At 40.1% G+C, this 24,214-nt stretch overlaps 1 protein-coding gene across 4 annotated transcripts; it reads right to left on the minus strand.

Moving 5' to 3' along the window:
- Window positions 1–1,225: 1,225 nt before the first annotated feature.
- On the minus strand, window positions 1,226–24,214 carry LOC143038936 (putative inactive 1-aminocyclopropane-1-carboxylate synthase-like protein 2). Of its 4 annotated transcripts, none has more exons than XM_076208724.1 (10): window positions 24,081–24,214; window positions 21,001–21,185; window positions 20,047–20,247; window positions 14,618–14,782; window positions 13,388–13,563; window positions 12,793–12,928; window positions 12,110–12,251; window positions 9,150–9,323; window positions 8,189–8,308; window positions 1,226–1,485 (listed from the first exon to the last, which is right to left on the minus strand). In XM_076208724.1, exons 2-10 carry the CDS (start codon window positions 21,121–21,123, stop codon window positions 1,427–1,429), a joined length of 1,296 nt encoding a protein of 431 aa, XP_076064839.1. In that variant the 5' UTR covers window positions 21,124–21,185; window positions 24,081–24,214; the 3' UTR covers window positions 1,226–1,426. The 4 variants fall into 4 exon arrangements, with proteins under 4 accessions (XP_076064839.1, XP_076064837.1, XP_076064840.1 ...); XM_076208722.1 differs by having other exon boundaries at window positions 23,744–24,206; XM_076208725.1 differs by lacking the exon at window positions 24,081–24,214 and adding an exon at window positions 22,936–23,070.

A 24,214-nucleotide genomic window follows, 5' to 3' on the forward strand; every position in this document is an offset into this window, starting at 1 on the left:
CCACTTCAGCATCTAAATCAAGAAGTCCAATGAATGGAGAATATGCCTCTTTTATTACTGCTATGTCTTCTTCTGAAAGACTCGCAAGATTCTGTGGCAAAAGCATTTCTGCTCTAACCCTGTTAGTAGATCCACAGATACGTTCATTGAGTTGTACAATAAGGTGATCCAAAAAAGGGTTGTGAAGGTTTCTCTCAAAGAATTCTGCACTTGTAGTGGATGGGGCATTTTCTCTGTTTTTCTGAATACAAATAGACCGAGCGTGCTTCTCATCAACCTGTAAATCTGCTGCCAACTGTGTTGCTTTCCTGTACAGATGCTCAAAAGATGATCCATCAGACCGTTTTGATTTCAGCATTTCCACTAACTCTTTGCATTCTTGTGTAGCTTTAATCAAGTTATTAGTCTTACTTTGTAGAGCCATGGAAAGAGGTTTTGTCAAATTTAGGTAGTGGTGGACAATTACCAGTGTGGTAAGAAACTGGAAGCAGTGAATGCTCATAAAGAATGCCCCTGCCTTTGCTGCGGTGTTCAGACACACAAGCGGAAATCCTGTCGCTAAACAACTCTGCAACTCTACCAGTCTCTATGACACATGAAACCGACAACAATGCATATGTCCACCGAAACCACACAATGTCACATTTTTCGTTTGCGTTTTCTTCTGTTTATAATTTATATACTACATAGATCCACATGTATTCTAGTGCATACATAATTTTAACACTGATGCTTTACCACGTTTCTAATGTATGTAAAGCATCTACATTTTTCATTGAAAGTTGAGGGTTTTAGAAGAGATTTTTTTTTTAATGGGGGACCTTGTATGCTTGTAATGTCCAAACTGGACGCATGTGCGTCCGGTGCGTCCGCCTGCGGGCGCCCCTGTGTGTGTGTGTGTGTGTGTTCACCATGGTCTTTGGATCACGTGTTGGACTAGTGATCGACAGCTATTTCCCTCTTGGAAGAGAGCTCAGAGCTCGTATGACCGATCTATGGGTGATGCTGTGACCTTACACGCACACACACACCCAACTCCCCGCCCACGAGAGTTGGAGTAACGACTCGAAGCAAAGCGATACTGAAATTATTTCAGCCCTGGGCAGGATTCGAACCCGGACCGCCGTAGTGACAGTCGAAGACTCTACTAACCGCGCCATCGTGTGTTTGTGTTGGCAATACACCCATGTCCCAGTTACTTGGCACCCATTTTTAAACTGGAAAACTGGAATATAAATTTCACATGGCATCGATGTAAGTACGGTTAAGATAACTTAATGAAATTAAACACGAAAGGTAAGTTTCGAACAATTGACAGCCAATTTCACGATCGCAATTTTTTTCAGTGGAATCCACCGTCAGCTACATCTCTCGGTGGTACAGAGGGGACAATGTACATAGAGGAAGACCGTTCTCATTACAACTCTTAAGTCAAGATCTGCTTCGAGGCTCGATTTTGCAGGACCTTCAAAATCCGGTTCAGTCCTAAAAAAGAAAGAGAAGAATCAGTGTACATGAATGACTACTTGTATGGATGCAAATTCATATATGGATTTATTTATGCATGCACGCAAACATACACACACGTACAAAAAACCATATCCGAACATCTAAAGACACAAACCCAATCAAACAGGAACACATTTAAAAACACGCGCAAACGCGCATGAACACACGCACGCACGCACGTACGCATACACATACACAACACACATATACAACACACACACACACACACGCACGCACGCACACACACACACACACGCACACACGCACACGCACACACACACACATACACACACACACACACACACATTTCAACGAAAAGTGAAGTTTCGTGGATCCCGAAGCAAAGGAAGTACCTATTGTATTTACAGGGTGGGGGGGAAATTGCTCGTGGTGTAGGGGAAAGTGAGGAAAAAGCAGAAGGGGAGGGATTACTGAGGGAAATGGAAGGAAATGAGGAAGGAGAGGACTTGGCCCAGGCAGGCAGACGCCATGTAAACAAAAGAGGTCCCAACCAATTTAGTGGCGACGAAATGTCTAACAAAAATGTAAAGATTAGAAACATAGATAAGAACAATTCAATGGAAGGTGAGGATAACAATTTCCAAGAATTTAAAGAGGGGGAGGCGGATACCAACCTCCCCCGACTAGCAAAACTGGAGGAAAGGCTTGAACAAATGACTGAACATTGGGAGGTTAGGTTCGGTAAAATGTCAAAACTTGCAGAAAAGTTTGAAAGATTGGAAGAACTAGAGAAGGCGAACAAAAACTTAACTGATGAAATAGAAGAACTAAAAAGACATTTAAGAGAAGTAAAAGAGGAGAATAAAGAATTAAAAAGGAACAATAAAGACAATAAAGAAACAATAGCAAAAGAGGCACAGGGGAGGAGAAAGATACAGGAAAATAGTAAAGTTGCATTTACTGATATAATTAAACAGCAAATGAAAGAACAAACTGAAGACTCAGTTATCAAAGTGATGAGACAGAAGGAGAATATTGTAAGAGACTTAGCAGACAAAAAGAAATGTATAATTATATTAGGAATGGAAGAGAAACATAACCCAGATAGAACCTCAAGAATCAAAGAGGAAAATGAAGAAGTAAGCAGTTTACTACAATTAGTTCAGGAGGATGAACCAGAAATAATGAAACAAATTGAAGAGAAGTTCAGACTCGGAAAGTGTAGTACAGATAAGACCAGACCAATTAAGATTAAATTCAGGTCACAAACGACGGCAGAGAATATCTTATCCAAAACAGGGAAACTAGCAACAAGTGAACAATATAAAAAGGTATGGATAAAAAGGGAAATTAATCAAGAGGAAAGAGAGGAAGAAAAAAAGAAAAGACTTGAAGCTAAGGCAAAAAACGAGAACAGAACAGAGTCAGAAAAAGAGAGATTCTATTGGAGAGTAGTGAATATGAAACTAAGGAAATTCGACACACAAAAGAAAAACAAAAGGGAAACAGAGAACACAATGGAAGTGGCAGAAAACTAAGAGTGTCTTACACAAATATAGATGGATTAATAACAGGATTGAATGAGCTGAATGATTATTTGAAGGAAAAAGAACCGGACATAATGGGAATTGTAGAAACAAAATTAAAAGGTTCACTACCACCCAACAGTGTAGGACATGATGCATATAATTATTGGATTAGAAACAGAGAGACAAAGCAAGGGGGTGGAATTATGTTCCTGACTAAGAAGGATATAAACGTGAGGTGTGTCACATATGGAAAGAATACAGTAGAGATGATTATGATCGAAGTGGAAGACAGAGATAAGAAGAGCAGAAAGTTTGTGATAAATTATGTGCCTCCGAAAACAGCCTCGTGGGAAGAGAGTGAACATAAAAGTATGTTAGAGGACACAAAGATAACATTAAATAAGATAATGGAAGATGGAGGAAGAATAGTTATGATGGGCGACTATAATTGCAAAGAAATCTGCTGGGAAGAGATGACAGTAAAGGGTGGAGACGGCTCATGGGGAAACGCTCTACTTGAGATGATTACTGACAATACAATGACACAGTGGATACAGAACACTAGGTATAGAAATGAGGAAGAACCATCGAGACTAGACCTAATAATTACATCTGAACCTAGAATAGTGGACAAGATTGAATATAAAACACCAATAAGTAAAAGTGACCACATATTGATTGAACTGGAACTTAATGAAGAAAAATACATGAAAAGAAATGAACAATATAGAAAAGGAAGAATGATGTATGAAAAAACAAACTTTGATAAAATAAGAGAATTCTTTCAAAATGAAAACTGGGAAGAAATATACAAAGAAGAAACAACAGTGGAAGAGAAATGGAATATTTTGACAAAATTTTACAAAAAAAGGAGTGGAAAAGTATGTCCCAAGACAAAAACAAGAAAAAGAATATGTAAAATGCTGGTAAAATAGAAGTTGTAGGGAGTTAAAAGACAAAAGAGACAAAGCTTGGACCAGATGGAAAAAAGACAGAAGGCCTGAAAAATGGAAAATATATACTTGTTATAGAAATGAATATGTACAAGCGTGCAGAGAGGAAAAGAGAAAATATGAAAAAGATGTCATAGAAAAGTGTAAAGATCAACCAAAACTATTTTACAGATTTTTAAACAACAAATTGAAAAACAAACAAGACTTGGAGAAATTAAGACAAGGAGTTGAATACACAGAGGAAATTGAAATGGCGGAAATTATGAACAAACATTTTAAATCAGTGTTTACAAGGGAGAACATACAACCTGAAGAGAACGAATGGAAAGAGAAAGTCCCCCCACCCCATGAAAGAAATAGAAGTAACAAAGAACGAAATATTGAAACACTTGAGTAATCTTGATGTCAGAAAATCGCATGGACCAGATGAAATAGCAAACTGGATTTTGAAAGAATGCAGGAATGAACTGGCAGACAAAATACATAGCAAAATAAACAGTTCCTTGAAAGAAGGAAAAGTTCCAGAAGATTGGAAAAAAGCAAATATAGTACCCATATATAAAGGAGGAAATAAAGAAGACCCTAACAACTATAGACCAGTCTCCCTAACAAGTACAATAGCTAAAATTTGTGAAAGAATTGTCAAAAGTAGATGGGTAAAATATTTAGAAAAAAACAAAACGTGTTAAATCCAAGGCAATTTGGATTCAGACAAGGACGATCATGCGTCACCAATTTAATATGTTTCTATTCAAGGCTAATAGATATAATACAAGAAAGAGATGGATGGGCTGATTGTGCATTTCTAGACCTAAAAAAAACTTTTGACAAAGTACCACATAAGAAGTTGCTTAAGAAATTAGAAACTGAAGGAGGAATACAGGGCAAACTGCTTAATTGGATGGAAGATTTTTTGCAAGAAAGGAAAATGAGAGTAGTGATAAGAGACAAACACTCAAAATGGGATGAAGTAATAAGCGGTGTTCCGCAAGGAACAGTTCTGGCCCCAATAATGTTTACTATATATATTTATGATATGAATGAAGGAATTGAAAGCTATATGAGCTTCTTTGCAGATGATGCAAAACTACTGAAAAGAGTGAACACGGAAGAAGATTGTGAATCACTACAGAGTGATCTAAATAAAGTACAGGAATGGAGTAGGAAGTGGGAGATGGAGTTCAATACAAAGAAGTGTAGTATAATGGAATTTGGAAAAAGCAAAAACAGAATAACAGGATCATATAAATTGGAAGAAGAAGGAATAAAAAAAAAGTAGAAAATGAGAAGGACCTGGGAGTCATTGTTATGAATAATATGTCACCTGAGAAACATATAAATAAGATTTTTGGAGAAACTTATAATTTAATAAGAACAATCAAAGTTGCATTTACATACCTGGATGAAGAAATGGTGAAGAAAATTCTAATCACCCTGATAAGACCAAGATTGGAATATGCAGCAACGATATGGTCACCAAGTATAAAAAGAATGTATAAAAAAAACTTGAAAGAATACAAAGAGCAATTACAAAATTGGCACCAACACTCTCAAAACTATCATATGAAGAGAGACTTGCAAAACTTGAACTACAGACACTAGAGCAAAGAAGAGAGAGAGGAGACTTGATAGCTATTTACAGAATCATGAAAGGCATAGAAATTACTGATAGAGAAAATATGATAAAATGGGATGATAGAAATACAAGAGGACACGGAAAGAAAATAAAAAAAGACAGCTATAGAAGAGATCTGAAAAAGAACAGCTTTCCTCACAGAGCAATAGACAGTTGGAACAAGTTAGATGAGAAAGTGGTGTGTGCAAAAACAATACATGAATTTAAAAATAGTTGAGATAAAATGAGATATGAAGACGGGACACCACGAGCATAGCTCCCCTTCCCGTAAAATACAACTAGGTAAATACACATAAACACACACGCACGCACACGTGCGTGTCTGTGTGAATATGTATGGTTGTGTATGGTTGTGTATGTGTGTGTGTGTGCGTGTGTGTGTGTGTGTGCGTGTGTGTGTGTGTGTGTGTGTGTGTGTGTGTGTGTGTGTGTGTGTGTGTGTGTGTGTGTGTGTGTGTGTGTGTGTGTGTGACTCACCATTCACCATGATATTGGATGACGTGTTGAACTCGTGATCGACAACTATTTCACTCCCGGAAGAGAGCTCATAAATGACCGATCTATGGGTAATGCTGTGACCTTACACGCACACACACACCCAACTCCTCGCCCACAGGAGTTGGAGCAACGACCCGCAGCGCGGAGATACTGAAATTATTTCAGCCCTGGGCGGGATTCGAACCCGGACCGCCGTAGTGGCAGGCGGAAACCATTTTCTCACTTTTATATTCACTACTCTCAAACAGAATTTCTCTTTTCCTGACACTGTTCTTTTCTCGTTTTTTTTTTCTTAGCTTCTAGTCTTTTTGTTTTTTCATCCTTTTTTCTTCTTTATTCATTTCTCTTTTTATCTATACCTTTTTATATTGCTCACTGTCTGCTAGTTTCCCTGTTTTTGCTAAGATAATCTCTGCTGTCGTTTGTGACCTGAATTTAACCTTAATTGGTCTGGTCTTAAATGTATTGTATTTCCCAAACCTATATATTTCTTCTATTTGTTTCCCTATTTCTGTTTCATCTTCTTGAACTACTTCTAATATATTATTTACTTTTTCCTTTTCCTCCTTCATTCTTGTAGTCCTATTTTGATTATACTTCTCTTCCATCCCTAATATAATTATACATTTCTTTTTATCCGCTAAGTCTCTTACTATATTCTCTTTCTCCCGCATCACTTTAATAACTGTGTCCGTAGTTTGTTCTTTCATCTGCTGTTCCATTATACCTCTAAATTCCATTTTATTGTTCTCTTGTACTTTTTTCCAACCACTTACCTCTTTTGCTATGGACTCATTGTTTTCTTTATTATTCCTCTTTAATTCCTCATTCTCTTCCTTTCCTTCTCTTAACTGTCTTTTCAATTCTTCTACTTCTTTAGTTACATTTTTATTCTCTTTCCTTAGTTCTTCCAGTTTATCAACTTTTTCGGCAACTAGAGTTAATTGATCAAACCTAACCTCCCATTCTTCGTTAACTTTTTTTAGTTTATCCTCTAGATTTACTAGTCGGGGGAGGTTGTCACCTCCCTCAGTAAATTCATAAAAGCAGTTATCTTCTCTTTCCATTGAGCTGCTATTATCTATATATCTGCTCTTGATACCTCTGCTTCCTTGTTGTTCGTTTGTGTATTCTGTCCTCCGTTTGTTTACGATTCTCCTAAGATCCGGGTCCCGTTCGTCCCCTTCCTCATTTCCTTCCATTTTCCTCAGTAATCCCTCCCCTTCTCCTTTTTCTTCACCTTCCCACAACACCACGAGCTTTCCCCTTCCCTATTAATACAATACAGTTACTTCCTTGTCGTTGTGATCCTCGTAATTTTGAAGATTTCACCGGAGTCCAGACTTCGCTGCCATCTCGACCGACGTGTGTGTGTGTGTGTGTGTGTGTGTGTGTGTGTGTGTGTGTGTGTGTGTGTGTGTGTGTGTGTGTGTGTGTGTGTGTGTGTGTGTGTGTGTGTGATTCACCTTGGTCTTTGTAACACGTGTTGGACTCGTGATCGACAGCTATTTCCCTCCCGGAAGAGAGCTCAGAGCTATGACCGATCTATGGGTAATGCTTTGACCTTACACGTACACACACACCCAACTCCCCGCCCACGAGAGTTGGAGTAACGACTCGAAGCACAGCGATACTGAAATTAGTTTCAGCCCTGGGCAGGATTCGAACCTGTATGTGTGTGTGTATGTGTGTGTGTGTGTGTGTGTGTGTTTGTGTGTGTGCGTATATGTGTGCGTATTTTATTTGTGTGTGCTTGTGTGTATGTGTGTGTATTTCATTTGTGTGTGCTTGTGTGTATGAGTGTGTGTTTGTTTTTGCTTGTGTGTGTGTGTGTGTGTGTGTGTGTGTGTGTGTGTGTGTGTGTGTGTGTGTGTGTGTGTGTGTGTGTGTGTGTGTGTGTGTGTGTGTGTGTGTGTGTGTGTGTGTGTGTGTGTGTGCGTGTCTGTGTAAGTTGGGTCAGTAAATATATCACTTGTCATTAATTAATGAGCCATCACCAGACCGGCAACTGTTTACCCTTTACACCAGACTTTCGGCTGTACACCAACGACTCACAATATAGTATCATCAGACACCCCCACAAGCTAATGAAAGTTCCTTGCCTTCTTCCAGTTCGATCTCGCTCAAGGAAAAGATGAGCCGGAACCAGCCCGGGTCCTGACAGGACATGTCGGAGCCACATCTCGTGAAGGTGCCTCCTTCCATCAACTCAAGGAACAGTTCTGTAACATTATGTTCGTTAAGGTTATGCAAGGCTAGCTCAGCATAAGTAAAGTTAAGTAAAAATAGATTAGGTTAAATTTGTATAGGTTAGGTTATTCTATGCTTGGTTCGGTTCGGTAAGGTTACATTAGGCTAGACTAGTTAAAATTAGTTTTGCGATTCAATAGGCATTACTGCATATAGTGTGCCATATATTATGAAAAAATACCATGCAATAAGAGAATTATATACTGAAAGTCAGACTTGATCGATTTCGTGAAAAATAAAATGCTGTTAGACATTCCTTTCAAACTTTTTTTTTTTTTTGGTGGGGGGGTGCTTACGTGATTCCTACATGATGGGTGTTTTCAACTATATTAAATCACCTGGTCTTACTCAGAACAAAATTGATATGATTACGATTGCCTCTTTCTCTGGGATGACCCCTCTTCTATTGTGACGTTCTTGAAACTGATTGAAATCGTCTAACGTTCAGCAGAAAAGATTCACAGGCCTTGTATATATGTATTACTGTCTCTGAACCACCTGCACATAATATCAGCATGCCCCTGAATCATCTGTACATAATGTCGACATTGAATAAAATCGTCTAATATCTGTCAACTCCCACTAGGTTTATCTCAGTGGTCCCTCTTGGTAACAGCCTCCGCGGAGTTCAGAGGCCAATAGTCGAGGATCCCTTAACTGAAGAAACGGGGCCAACCGAGACATTCTTAATCTTTAAACTGCGGCGACGTTCCTTTCTGATGCGGTCTGGAGACTAAGTCATAGTAGCGCAGGGATTAGACATGACAAATATTACAAGGTTTCAGTCTGAGGTCAGACATTATTCTTGTTTACCTGTCTCGGCCTCTGCAGTGTGGTCCTTGAGGAAGGGACTGAAATCGACCCAGACGAAGAAGCCGCCCTCGCCTCTACGGACGGCAACCCCGGCATTCTCCAGTTTGGCGACGCACTTCCGATGGAGAATTCCCAGACGCCTCTTGTGCGTAGGAATGAACATGTCGCACCAAGCTGCAGGGGTAGGAACCAGAGTCAAGAGAATGTGGCAAGAGAGGGAAGGGAAGAGAGAGGAGGTGGGTGAGGATAAGGAAATGAGGGAGGCTGGGCGAGAGGTGAGGAGGTAAATATAAGGGATCAGACAGATGGGAGAGATTCGCAAATGAAAACATTGGCTTGATGATGGTCAGAACAGACTCTATAAAGATTATCCTAAGGCTAAAGTCAGAAAAGGAGAATGAAGCTCACGTGGAAACATTTCACCAACAGCCGAGAGATAAGCAAATGAAAAAACAGTAGTTTTTTCCAGTTAGACTGTGTCTAGAACCTGTGGGGACAATGGTTGCAACCTGTGCTTATGATGGTATGTTAAGGAATGAAAGACTGTGGGAAGGAAGAGGGACAAGGAAGATACAGTCACGAGAAAATGTTTTGGCCCATTTCGAGTTTTTATGATACAATTCAGATTCTTTGTCTGACATTTTTTATGTGTTCATGAAAGCTGCCTAATTGTATAATAGATATTACATTGGAAAATATATTACGTACTCGACAAAAAAGACCATATTGATGTTGTGAGAATTGTAGCTTGAGTCAAAAGTTTTGCTCGTGACTGTACATGTACTAAGGTGGTGGATGGTATTAAGAGTAATTCTTATTATAATGAAATTGGTAAGCTGAACGAGTAAAGAATAATTGCATGTTTTGGACCCTCGAGTATATATTCGAGGTATAAGATATTATGAAAAAATGGCCATATCTTGTGAGCTTTTCTTCATGAATATCAATGACCCCAATCTACTAAAAATTAGAACTTTGAGCAATGTGTTTGCCACGTCCCTAGTGTGAATAGAACCCTGTGGTTGTGCTGTGCCACGTCCTTAGCGTGAATAAAATCTTCTGTTTGTATTCTTAAGGCACGCCTTGCGTGAATATGTGTTGTTTATTATCATTAAGGTTGTTATTGTCCCTTGTGGAAATAAATTTTGTATATATTTCATATGTTATAAAGTAAGCCATTGCGCAATACCCGTCTATTGGGAAGCGCTTCGAATATATTTTGTCAGATGACGCCAAGCTTAGAAACCGTTACATAGTTTGGCGCGAAAACATGTTCTTCTTTTCCATTGGTTAGAAATAGTTGAAACTACCTAGTATAGGCACGTATCGACATCCAGGAAACTTAATCACCAGTTTCTGGGGGTATATAAGCCCGGATAGAGAGCGACTACAGAGAACCAGAGCGGAGACCCAAGTAGAGAAAACTGAGAGCAGAGAGGACAAGAAAAGAACCATGCGCCCACGGTTCATCTGAATCTATTTTTTTTTTCATTCGTCGATTACTACAACTAAACTACACAAGTCCTTTCGACCTCTACAGAGAACCAGAGCGGAGATCCAGAGAAAACTGAGAGCAGAAAGAGAAGACAAAAAAAAAAAAGAGCCAGGTGCCCACGGTTCATCTGAATATACGTAGATTTTTTTTCTACATTTGTCGATTACGACAACTGAACTAAACAAGTCATATGGACCTCTACTATTACCCTACGCAATAATCAAGTACCAAATCCGTGAATTGGTGACCTCCACTCGAAGTGCAAGTCTTCGCTTTTCGAAATTATTTCGGATATCTCCCAGACTGAAGCTAAGTGCGACTCTACACACTGCTATTTCTCGACTACGAAATATCAACAAATCTCCTAAGTGTTTCCAAACTGCCAGAAGTTATCGTGCATCGATCTCTTCTCAAACAACTCATTTGTTCCCGACACTTGAAGATCGGACCAGACGATTTTAGGTTGATGTGACTTCTAATAATCAGAATCAAGATTAGTCTATACCATAATCAGACCTTCATTTCGCCCACCTGTTCTTACGTGCTGCATATAAGCGCAGCAACTAGTGCTCATTCATAACTCATGTAACATCTATTTTTATGTTGATGCTTGATGTATATTGCTATTTTTTCTTATTATATGTCCATTTATATTGTTTGTATTTATTTTACTATTGTAAATAATTAAATTTACCGAGGATTTTAATTAGCCTGTCTGAGCTCTCTGTCACTCGTACGAGCTGCGCACGGCCTTATATATATATATATATATATATATATATATATATATATATATATATATATATATATATATATATATATATATTTCTGTGTCGCGACTACAGTAGCTTGGCCCAGCGGTGAGTTGTGATGATGTTCTTTCCGCCACGCTAAACAAGTGAAGGGTGAGGTCAAAGCAGCAATATATAATCTACTGTTGGTGGCATTGGAGAGGGTCTGGGATGTAGGCGCAGACGTCAAACCTGCCCCAGTCCCCCAGATCTAAAGTGCTAGAAGGTTTTCCTTTGATTACAATTAGAACCTAGTAGGTGGGATTTTTATTCCACCCGCACATCCACTTGGAGATAATACTGGGCAGCTCAGTGAGCAGTTCCGCTCTTCACCATGTACAGAGAGGGTGAGGAGCCTACTCCAGGACACACGCAGTTGCAGCCGAAGCTGTAATTTTTGCCCTCTGCGCTTTGGTATCTGATGGGACAGGTAACAGTCACTGCTGGGAATCGGAGACGTGTGGACTCGAACCCACAACTAGGCAAATGTAAGACTAACACGCTTCCGATTACGCCACCAGTGCACGTATGGTACAGTCATTCCAATAAATCTTATCAAGAGTCTAAAAAAGAACATTCAGGAGTATCAATTGATGATTTCCTTGGAAAGAGATTTAGATAGTCTAACACTTCAACGAGAGCCCTACTATGCAATGAGTGGGTTCGTATCTTACCTTTGTCTTGGAGGAGGACGGCGCATGCCTTTTGGATGAGGTGGGGAGTGCACATGGAATTCACGAGCTCCACCAGGCACTTCTTCACGGGCGCGCTCCGTGTATGGACCACACCAACTCGAAACCCTGCCAACCCGAAGTCCTGATGTAACCAGAAAAAAGGAAAAAAATCCTCTGAGAAGCAGTTTATAAGTATCTTTCTCTTTGTCTATCTCTTTGTCTATTACTGTCTATCCTATCCTATTATCGTTATCAATCCAACTATCAATTATCTTTCTATATCATATCATTTTCATCTATCTATCCAACTATCCACCTGTCTTTCTATTTGCTTGTCTGTCTACCTGTTAGTCTGTCTTTCTGTCGGTCTGCCTGCGTGCGTGTATGTGTGTGTGTGTGTGTGTGTGTGTGTGTGTGTGTGTGTTTGTGTGTGTGTGTGTGTGTGTGTGTATGTGTGTGTGTGTGTGTGTGTGCGTGTGTGCGTGTGTGCGTGTGTGCATGAGTGTATGTGTGGTGTGTGATCTTATATATGTATGCAAGATGTGGGTAATATTTCTTAATGCCCAGAGCTCTCGCCAATTCATTTTCTTTCCTATTACCAATGGAATTAATAGTTTGACTAATATCCCCAACCTGTGATTGTACCCTGGTCTCAGTTCTTACCTTCCTGTCTTCCTGCCTACCTTGCTCATGCCCCATATGACGTGTGTGCGGTCTGGGTCAGGGAGTTCCTTGAAGGCTAGAAGAGAGTGGAAGGCGACGTCTGCGTCGTAGACGGACATGGCGTAGAGTTCGTTGCAGATGAAGTGCATCTTGTGCCTGGAGAGGAAAAGACCTGGTTGGTCGCGTGACTAAGGTCTATCTCGATCGACTTGTTTAAGTCTCGAAGTATTCTAGTTTCATTTTGGCCAACACAGCTGTTTTCTTCTGACCATGGAAGGTCTTTGACCTGGAATGACTTGTCAGTCTGATGTAAAGTAAATAAGGTGAGGAGTCTATGCCTGGAGGTGCAGAGTAGCTGCGGCCGAAGCCGTCATGTTTGTCCTTTGCGCTTTGGGGACTGGTGAGATAGGTTACTGCTGGTGAGATAGGTCACTGCTGGGAATCGGAGAGAAGTGCGGGATTCGATCCCACAACTAAGCCAATGCAATACTAGCACGCTTACGATTAAGAATGGATGGGACTGCAAGAGACCATAAGATCTTTACTAGGCAGTTCCATTTCCATTACCACTTGTCATCCCTATCTAATCTTCATTTAAAACGGAGGGTCACTTACTTGGCGCAGAGGTTGAGGAGGTCGAGAAGGAGATCAGGTGGGTAGACTTCCCCTAGCGGATTCTGAGGGTTGACGAGGATGAATGCGCGAACTCGTCGCCCAGTCGCCTTTGCCTCATTCACCTTGGCTTCCACTTCCTCAACGCGCAGCTGAAAAGTCCTCCCCTCGGAGTCCGGCTGCAGAATCAAGAGAGGAATAGAAAGAACGGGTGATGAAGGTCAAGGAACTGGGAGGGAAGGTCTCAGGACGTTGAACCTAGTCTCAGGCTCGACTTTCAACAGAGACTCATAACGGGGAAAAATCCATTTTATTTGCTGTCTGGTTGTAGTAACATGGCGTCGGTCAGGGACTAAGGTGGGCAAGAGTCAGGGTTTCAGGATTGATTTGCAACAAAGAGGACTCAGAATACAGAGCTCATATGCCGTGAAAGACTGGAAAGTATAAAGACGACAACCCTGTCAAGATCAGTCTAGTCTCCCTCGCCTGTTATATGGAAGTCTCAGCAGGGCACCTGTAAATGGTAAATCACTTTTGATATGACAACTGGCAGCATTTGGCCAGTCGAACCCAGGACTTCATAACAACAGTTGCCGTGCCTACATGTCCGATGTGTTACGAATGATTGGACTTTCTCTGAAAGACATTCAAACCCTTACCTGAGATGAATCAGTAGTTGATCAAACTCATTTGACCCTGAATTAACATTCTCTCTCTTTTCTAAGAAACACATCACATCAAACTCCTGTGTAGAGAGACGATTAAATAAAAACACTGCTCGACATATCTAGCGAGAAACCCCATTCATCTCACTTCGCCATTTCACTCCCACGTAGTGGAAAGTGAGAAAACACTGGAAGGGCATAGCCCTGTTACCTGCGGCAAGTTGTGGTTATATATATATTATATATATATATATATATATATATATATATATATATATGTATATATATATATATATATTATTTTCTTTTTTCTTTCTTGCCAAACTTGGGTCGCCTCCCCCCTGGCCAGGGTTGTCGGGGGTTACCACAGCCAGCCTGCAGCAGGTCCAGGGACTCGAACTCAAGACCACCTGCTCATGAGTGCAAGACTGTATCCACTGGGCTACCGCGCTGCACAATTGAAAACTGGTGTCATATTATGACAACAAATCATGTATTTTGAGCGACTATCGACTACCAAATCATGCATAGGAAATTCTGTTAACATGTTGATATCCAGTCTACATACCTTCGCCCTGAGTGCAACTGGGTGTATATCCAAGCGACTCCTCCCATGAAAAGTTTTGAAGACTCCTGGGTAGACCGGAGTGGGCATGATCACGGCGTCGCCTGGGTCCATCAGAGCGTAGGAGAGACTCTCCATACAACTGTAAGCACCATTCATGACGATCAACTGTAAAAAGGAAATCATGCTCTCCTTGCACACAAGTAGAGGGAAGGATCTTCCAACTAAGGGAGAAGACTCAAGATCTTTGGGGCCACAAATTTTCGTGAACCCGACAAGATCCGTAGAAAATGTTGGAAGCAGTCATCATACAACTAACAAACATAATTGAACAAAATAAGGGCATGTTCAATATCTCACCCCACCTAATTCCTTTAATACCCATTGTCAAAAAAAAATTAAGCTATCCCTAGTTGCTCTCCAAAATCCCTTTTTTTCCCCTCTGAAGGCCGTCGTTTACCCTCAGTATACAATTGCTTACCATTCTTATTTTCTTTTGTTCCTCGGTTGTAAGCTTATGTCCTTCACCCAGCCAACTCTTCCATCTTATCCTGTTCCAGACATTTGGTCCACCTTCTCAACCTCACCTAGTATTCAGTGACCCCATTTCCCCTACCTCCCTTCTTCTCTCCCTCCCTCCCCTTGTTCCCCCAGTTCCTGGATCAAGCCCACGATAGAGCCAAAGCCAGCCATTTTAAAATTTTGGCTACCATCACTCAACACACGGCTAAAAAAAAAAAAAGAAAAAAAAAAAAAAAAAAAAAAAAAAAAAAAAAAAAAAAAAAAAAAAAAAAAAAAAAAAAAAAAAAAAAAAGTGATGGTATCATATCATTGTGTATATTATATTTACATACTGCGTTGTAGCATCGTAAAATTATTGTTGTGTATCATACTTCCAAATTGTTCAATTGTGTTTGTATTTTCCCATTACATAATTATAATAGATTTCGTCAAGGAGATTGTCTGATTGATGTCGCTGTTCACTAGCGAATTTCTCAAATAGTTACGTTGGCGACAAGCGTGAAGGGATTCGTTCCGGTCCTTACTACTCCCACTGGGTGCGGTGGCCATGGGGTCAAAATGGGTGGTTAATGGGTGTAGTGAGCGCCCTCTCCAATCTCGATAGTCAGGTTGACTATGAGTTCTCATGGTTTTATACCGTTAAGTGGTCGAGCGGTCTAAGGCGAGTGTGTCTTGGAAGTTTACTTCCAGATGCAGCGGTTTCGAATCCCGTGCGTTACTGTCAAGGAGATAGTCTGATTGATGTCGCTGTTCCCTAGCGAATTTCTCAAATAGTTACGTTGGCGACAAGCGTGAAGGGATTCGTTCCGGTCCTTACTACTCCCACTGGGTGCGGTGGCCATGGGGTCAAAATGGGTGGTTAATGGGTGTAGTGAGCGCCCTCCCCAATCTCGATAGTCAGGTTGACTATGAGTTCTCATGGTTTTATACCGTCAAGTGGTCGAGCGGTCTAAGGCGAGTGTGTCTTGGAAGTTTACTTCCAGATGCAGCGGTTTCGAATCCCGTGCGTTACTGTCAAGGAGATTGTCTGATTGATGTCGCTGTTCACTAGCGAATTTCTCAAATATATACATATATGTATTCATGTATATATACATATACATATATATATACACATATATATATACATATATATATACACATATATATATATACATATATATATACATACATATATATATATATATATATATATATTAGGCAAGAGTGACTTCCGTCGCTGGCCCAAGTGACACAGCTCACTTGGCTTCTAGGTATGCAACGTATGTAAGATGAGATGGATTTTCCTGATAACACGACTCGTCTCGTTGACCTGTTAGTGACCCATTGTCAAACTTTGGCTTTAGCTGGTGATCCATTAGGAGCTATGTATCGTGTTGTTCATAGCATTGGTCTACAGCCAGGTGTTCATTCTCTTTATGTCCCCTTTTACATGTTACCTCACTCTCGTCGGCTTGTAGCACAGTCCTTGGTTGACGACTTGTTATGTGAAGGCGTTGTACCAGAGTCTCACTCAGAGTGGAATTCGCCGCTCCTCCCGGTGCCTAAGAAGACGGTTCCTTTAGTCCTCTTATTGATTATAGGCGAGTTAATGAGGTCACTATTCCAGACCATTACCCTTTGCCCGTGTTAAGTGATCTTCTCCAGTTCATTGAAGCTGGTAATACGGTGTTCACCACCTTAGACTTAAAGACAGGGTTTTTGGCAGATTCCCTTGGAGAAGAAGTCTCGTAAGATCACAGACTTCTCGACTGCAACAGGACATTATGAATGGCTTCGTTGCCCCCATGGGGTTACGGAATGCTCATTTGACTTCCCAGCGCTTGTTTAACATATTTTTTCAAGGTCTAGTGGGAAACGGACATTTTGTTTACCTGGACGACTTAATCTTGGTCTACAAGAATGTGGAAAGTCACTTCATTATGGTCTTGCAACGTTTTTGCTGACGCTGAATTAAAATTCAATTTACACCAGTGTTCTTTTCTTAAGTCTAGCATCCAATCCCTAGATCATGTTGTAGACAAACATAGTGTTGACACCACAAAGTCAAAGTAGTTAGTAGTCAAAGTAGTCAAAGCAGTTCGGGACTTCCCTACAACTTGGTTAGTTGAACATGTACGTTCCTTCCTTGGACTGGCAGGATACTATCGTGCATCTCCCCTTACTCGTCTCCTCAAGCAGGATACTTACTTCCAGTGGCGTCATGTTCATCAGGAGAGTTTTGATTCGGTGAAGCAGGCCCCTACTGAGGCGCCTGTGTTGGCATTCCCTGATCATAGTCTTCCCTTTAGTATTTGTACAGATGCTTCTGGTACAGGTATTGGAGCTGTACTTATGCAGCAAGCAGATGGATGTAAAGTAAACCCCATGTTATGGCATATGCTAGGCGCATACTTAACAACCCTGAGTCTCGTTACTTTGTTATACAGTTAGAGGCACTGGTAGTGGTGTGGGCATTTCTATGACTAGTATATATTTTCCATTTTCAGGTCTTTTGTCTTTCTTCCATTTTGTCCAAGCTTTGTCTCTTTGGTATTTTAACTCCTTACAACTTTTGTTGTACCAGCACTTTACATATTCTTTTTCTTGCTTTTGTCTTGGGATATACTTTTCCACTCCTTCCTTATAAATTTTTGTCAAAATATTCCATTTCTCTTCTACTATTGTTTTCTCTTTGTATATTCCTTCCCAGTTTTCTTTTTGAAAGAATTCTCTTATTTTATCAAAATTTGTTTTTTCATACATCATTCTTCCTTTTCTATATTGTCCATTTCTTTTCATGTAGTTTTCCTCGTTTAGTTCCAGTTCAATCAATATGTCGTCACTTTTACTTATTGGTGTTTTATATTCAATCTTTTCCACTATTTTAGGTTCAGATGTGATTAATAGGTCTAGTCTCGATGGTTCTTCATTTCTATACCTAGTGTTCTCTTGAATCCATTGTCATTGTATGGTCAATAATCATCTCGAGTAGAAGATTTCCCCATGAGTCGTCTCCACCCTTTACTGTCATCTCTTCCCAGCAGACTTCTTTGCAATTAAAGTCGCCCATCATAACCATTCTTCCATTATCTTATTTAATGTTATTTAATGTTATCTCTGTCTTCCACTTCGATCATAATCATCTCTACTGTATTCTTTCCATATGTGACACATCTCACGTTTATATCCTTTTTAGTCAGGAACATAAATCCACCCCCTTGTTTTGTCTGTTTCTAATCCAATGATTATATGCATCATGTCCTAGACTGTTGGGTGGTAGTGCACCTCTTAATTTTGTCTCTACAATTCCCATTATGTCCGGTTCTTTTTCCTTCAGATAATCATTCAGCTCATTCAATCCTTTTATTAATCCATCTATATTTGTATGAGACACTCTTAATTTTCTGCTACTTTCATTGTATTTTCTGTTTCCCTTTTGTTTTTCTCTGGTATGTCCCATTTCCTCACTTTCATATTCACTATCCAAAAGAATTTCTCTTTCCTGACTCTGTTCTGTTCTCGTTTTTTTTCCTTAGCTTCTTGTCTTTTCATTTTTTCCTCCTCTCTTTCCTCTTTTTTCACTTCTCTTTTTATCCATACCTTTTTATATTGTTCACTGTTTGCTAGTTTACCTGTTTTTGCTTAGATATTCTCTGCTGTCGTTTGTGATCTGAATTCAATCTTAATTCGTCTGGTTTTATTTCTACTATATTTTCCGAGCCTATACATCTCTTCAATTTGTTTCATGGTTTCAGGTTCATCTTCCTGAACTAATTCTAGTAAACTGCTTACTTTTTCTTTTTCCTCTTTGTTTCTTGTGGTTCTATTTAGATTATTCTTCTCTTCCATTCCTAATATAATTATACATTTCTTTTTATCTGCTAAGTCTCTTACTATATTTTCCTTCTATCTCATCACTTTAATTACTGAGTCTTCAGTTTGTTCTTTGATTTGTTGTTTTATTATGTCAGTAAATGTAACTTTACCGTTTTCTTGGATTTTTTTTCCAACCCTGTACTTCTTTTGCTCTGGCCTCTTTATTGTCTTTATTATTCCTCTTTAATTCCTCATTCTCTTCCTTTCCTTCTCTTAACTGTCTTTTCAATTCTTCTATTTCTTTAGTTAGGTCTTTGTTCACCTTCTCTAGTTCTTCCAATTCTTCAACTCTCTGCGTTATCCTCGTGAGTTCACCGAACCTATCCTCCCAATGTTTGACAATTTTTTTTTTCTTCTAAGCTTGATAATCGGGGAGGGTTGGCTTCCCCCTCCCCACACACACACACATTAAATCTTTGGAAATTGATTTCTTCACTCTCCATTGTGCTGCTCTTATCTATATTTCTAATCTTTACACTTTTGTTAGTCCCTTCCTCGTCGATAAATTGATCTGGGCCGCGTTTGTTTATATGGCGTCTGCCGGCCTGAACCAAGTCCTCTTCTTCATTTCCTTCCATTTCCCTCATTAATCCCTCCCCTTCTCCTTTTTTATCACCTTCCCACTACACCACGAGCTTTCCCCTTCCCTGTAAATACAATAAGGTACTTCCTTGACGTTGAGATCCACGAGAATTTCACTTTTTCTTCGGAACTCCAATCCTCGCCGTTCATCCGACGAATGTGTGTGCGTGTGTGTTTGCGCGCGCACGCATGTATGTGTATGTGTGAATATGCGTGTGTGTATTTCCCCATGGCCTTGAAGAGAAAAAGAGAGAGAATGCGAATGAAGGAGAGAGAGAGAGAGAGAGAAAGAGAGAGAGAGAAAGAGAGAGAGAGAGAGAGAGAGAGAGAGAGAGAGAGAGAGAGAGAGAGAGAGAGAGAGAGAGAGAGAGAGAGAGAGAGAGAGAGAGAGAGAGAGAGAGAGAGAGAGAGAGAGAGAGAGAGAGAGAGAGAGAGAGAGAGAGAGAGAGAGCGCGTCATCAACTACTTACATCATCAGGACTGACTGGGTTGTCCGGCGCCAACTGCCTCGTCAGTATATCAGCCGTGGCTTTCCTTAGGTCTTCTATCCCCGAATAGTTGTAGTAATGTTGGTACTCTACTCCGTATCGAAGGGCATCGCCCTGCATCATCCTGACTTTTATCTCATCCTCCATCGTGCGGGTGATGGCTGTCCCTAGGTTGATTATTCCCTGAAACAGCAATAGTCGCACATAGTCAAAAGGGTCTTCGAGGAGGCTGGACTTGCAATGAGAATAATTGGGATGACAGGAACTGTTCCGATTAATAGAGGAAACGAGAGAGAGTGGGTGAGTGAAGAAGAGAGGGAAGGACGGATGGAAAAATTATCCAAGATTTAAGAAGAGAGAAAGGCATGGATGGGAACGACGAAATGGAAGGTTATATTATGTCTATGTTCATATTTCCCTGTCAAGAGAGTATTTCAAAAGCAGAGGTTCAAAGCGTTGGAAGACGAAAGTAGGACAGGCTGCTGAGAGGGGGAGACGTGGAGGGAGGGAGGGATAGTTGTGCCTGTGAGCAATAAGGAAGTGAGGGAAGTAAAATCCTGCCTGTTAGTGATAAGGCAGGGAGGGAGGCATAGTCGTGCATGTGAGCGACAATGAAGGGAGGGAGGAAATGTAGTTGAAGGAAGTATAAGTTATTTAAGAAGCAGAATGTTATCAGATAACTGTGGCGATAGGCTGAGGGAATGAAACAGGTTAAATACCAAGTGAGAAATGAGGCGTAATGAGAATTGAGAATAATTAAATAAAATCAATATTGAAAACAACGAGAAAACATTGTCTATAACGATAACATTAACAGTGATAAAAATAAAATCATAATAATGACTGTAGTATTTGTGATGATAACTGTAATGGGAGAAATGTCCAACCCTCCTAACAACCTATCCACCTACTCTTTTTATTCACCAAACCACTTACCTTGGGATTATCCTTTGCATGGAAAGGATTAGATAGATACTTGTTGTAGGAGCTCAGGATAGCTGATTCAGGGAAACTTTCACTTCCTCTCTGAGATAAAAGATCTGTGTCCTTCTCACTCATCTTCACCTCAGATATCAGACCTGAAGTACTGGATTAAGTTAGGCGATGTCAACAACTTCCTTCTGAAAAGTTTGCACAAAAATTAGTAAATTCGAAGTCGTCGTCTCAGATTTCCTCTATCACTCTATCATTTACAAATATCTTGAACTGACCACACAGGTGGCTTATAGTCAGGCAATGGGACCTTTCGCAGTGAGCGATTTGATACCAGACACCGCCAGATTTTGTAATTCTTGCCGGAAAATAAATACTTTTTGGGGCAAGTTTTATAAGCTTACAGAGGTGTATCGTTGTACATTATTGTGTCTGAAATTTAAGTCAATTAATTTCATGATTGCAAACTTGAGGCAACAGTATATTGTTGACACAGATAACAGACAACATTATCATATTGGGACCACTTAACATTACCCTTACCAATTATTCACAATGCAATACCTCGAGAACATTCTGATATCCAAAAGTCCAACCCACTGTTCCTTCACCTCCTCCTCCTCCTTCTCCTCTACCTCCTTCTCCTTCTCCTCCCCTCTTACCATTTCTCCTACTCCTTCTCTTCTTTCTCTTCTTCCACTTTCTCCTCAAACAATGTTGACCATTTAACTTCTGTTATCCCTTTGGTCTGCTGCCCTCCTTAAATCAAACCTTTCTCATCCTTATGACTCCACCTCTTCGACGTTGCACTTCTTCCAAAAATAGAAGTACTGATTATGTCCTTCTCTTTCACTTCCTCTTCTTATTCTTCCTTCACTTCTTATTCCTCTTTCTCCTCTTCTTCTTCCTGTTATTCCTCTTTCTTTTATCTTCCTTTTCCTCTTCTTCTTATTCTTACTTCTCTTTCTCCTCTCCTTCTTATTATTCCTCTTCCTCTTCTCCATCATCTTCCTCTTATTCCTCCTTCTCTTTTTCTTTATCCCTCTTCTTCCAAACTTCTTGGTGTACCTAATTTTGTCTGTTTAAAATTCCCGATAACCAGTTGATAACGCTTCATTTACGAGTGAAATCTCCGTATCTAGGTCAGTGTTCAGCCAGAAACTAAGAGTAATGGGTGTAATATTTTATGCTTTACTACTCTCGTAAAAACACTCCCATTCCTCTTCCACCCTATCCTTCACCTCTGACACTTCTCTCAACTTTTCCTTGTACTTCTACTCATTTTCCTTCTCATCTGAACAGTTTGCTCTATGCACCTCTCGACCTTCCGCCCTTTTCCTCTTTATCCGCCTATCCTCCACTCTCAACTTACGTTACACCAAAAAAGTATCTGATATTCCCCCACTCTCTCCCCTAAGAACATGGACGTCAAAAATCCTCCTACTCTTTTCCTAGATACCACTATATAGTCCATTAATGCCTTATGAACCACTCTTCAGTACATACTCCATTAATGCCTTATGAACCACTCTTCAGTACATACTCCATGAATGCCTTTTCAACCACCCTTACATCCACCACCTCTCTCATGTGTACTTATACTTGACTTTCTTCCTAAACACTGTGTTAGCTATTATCAAGTCTCTAAACACATCTCCACCATTAACTAACACACTTTATATATGTACATGTGTTTGTGTATATATACGTATACACACACACACACACACACACACACACACACACACACACACACACACACACACACACACACATTGTAAATATATATATATATACATATATATATATATATATTATATATATGTATATATATATATATTGTGTGTGTGTGTGAGTATTTGTAAGTGCAAGATGCACCAGTGAATTGTAATGTAAGATACTTTATTTATATAACACACACAACTTGTATGTGCGCACTTAAACTGCGTGATAATTCTGAACTACAGGCCAATTCCATGTATGGTTGCCACGTGGATATATCAAACAACGCAGCCGGTAGATGTTTGCCAACTCGTCTCTCGGTGCAATCGCCTAGAAGGCAATTCAGGTGCTCATCCAGAAAGTTGTCGGCACCTGTCCCGAAGTGAGAAAGATGTGGTTTCAGCCTTATCTCACTCCCATCGCGCAGTTTCTGACGTGCGTCAGATCTGGGTCAGTGACTAATAAATGTAACATTTACATAACTGGATGAAGAAATGGTGAAGAAAATACTAGTCACTTTGATAAGACCAAGATTGGAATATGCAGCGACGACATGGTCACCAAGTACAAAAAGATGTATAACAAAACTTTAAAGAATACAAAGAGCAATTACAAAATTGGCACCAACACTCTCAGAACTATCATATGAAGAGAGACTAGCAAAACTTAAGCTACAGACATTAGAGCAAAGAAGAGAGAGGAGACTTGATAACTATGTATAGAATCATGAAAGGCATTAAAACTATTGATAGAGAGGATCTAAAAAAAATGGGATGATAGAAATACAAGAGGACACGGAAAGAAAATCAAGAAAGACAGTTATAGAAGAGACCTGAAAAAGAACAGCTTTCCCCACAGAGTAATAGGCATTTGGAACAAGTTAGATGAGAAAGTGGTGTGAGCAAAAACAGTACATGAATATGTACAAGTGTGCATAAAATGAGATATGAAGACGGGACAACACGAGCATAGCTCCCCTTCCCGTAAAATACAACTAGGTAAATACAGCTAGGTAAATACATACCCAAATTGGAGTTTTGGCTCGCAGTGAAGCGATTCTGATATTTTCAGCCTCAGGCTAGGATCGAACTCGAATCGCTGAATTAGCGGTCGAATATGATACACACCACCGAATCATGTGTGTGTGTGTGTGTGTGTGTGTGTGTGTGTGTGTGTGTGTGTGTGTGTGTGTGTGTGTGTGTGTGTGTGTGTGTGTGTGTGTGTGTGTGTGTGTGTGTGTGTGTGTGTGTGTGTGTGCACGCACGCTTAGCTACGATCGTCAAAACAAAAATTTCTGAGCTTTAACGCAGATATGTAAATAAACTATAGCACTTGTCCAGTTAATAAAAGTTACCATTTACCTTTCAGACCGTAGTACGTCAAGTAATGTTAATCGTGTTTTCCTTAATGAAAATTAATTCTTCATCCAACGCAACAACACAACTATGCACAGATCCTATACGCAGACGGATTGTGAGCCAACTGAACGAGCTTA

This window comes from Oratosquilla oratoria, chromosome 25, assembly GCF_046742065.1.
Source record: "Oratosquilla oratoria isolate Oo_2021 chromosome 25, ASM4674206v1, whole genome shotgun sequence".
Taxonomy (NCBI): Eukaryota; Metazoa; Arthropoda; class Malacostraca; order Stomatopoda; family Squillidae; genus Oratosquilla; species Oratosquilla oratoria.

What these genes read in the sequence shown, in the direction of transcription:
- LOC143038936 (XM_076208724.1), bottom strand. Translation starts at nt 21,123, where the DNA reads ATGAGTGAGAAGGACACAGATCTTTTATCTCAGAGAGGAAGTGAAAGT. An exon ending in ATGCAAAGGATAATCCCAAG is followed by an intron (nt 20,248 to 21,000) that starts GTAAGTGGTTTG and finishes TTGCTGTTTCAG; the next exon opens with GGAATAATCAACCTAGGGAC. An exon ending in ACCCAGTCAGTCCTGATGAT is followed by an intron (nt 14,783 to 20,046) that starts GTAAGTAGTTGA and finishes TCCTTTTTACAG; the next exon opens with TTGATCGTCATGAATGGTGC.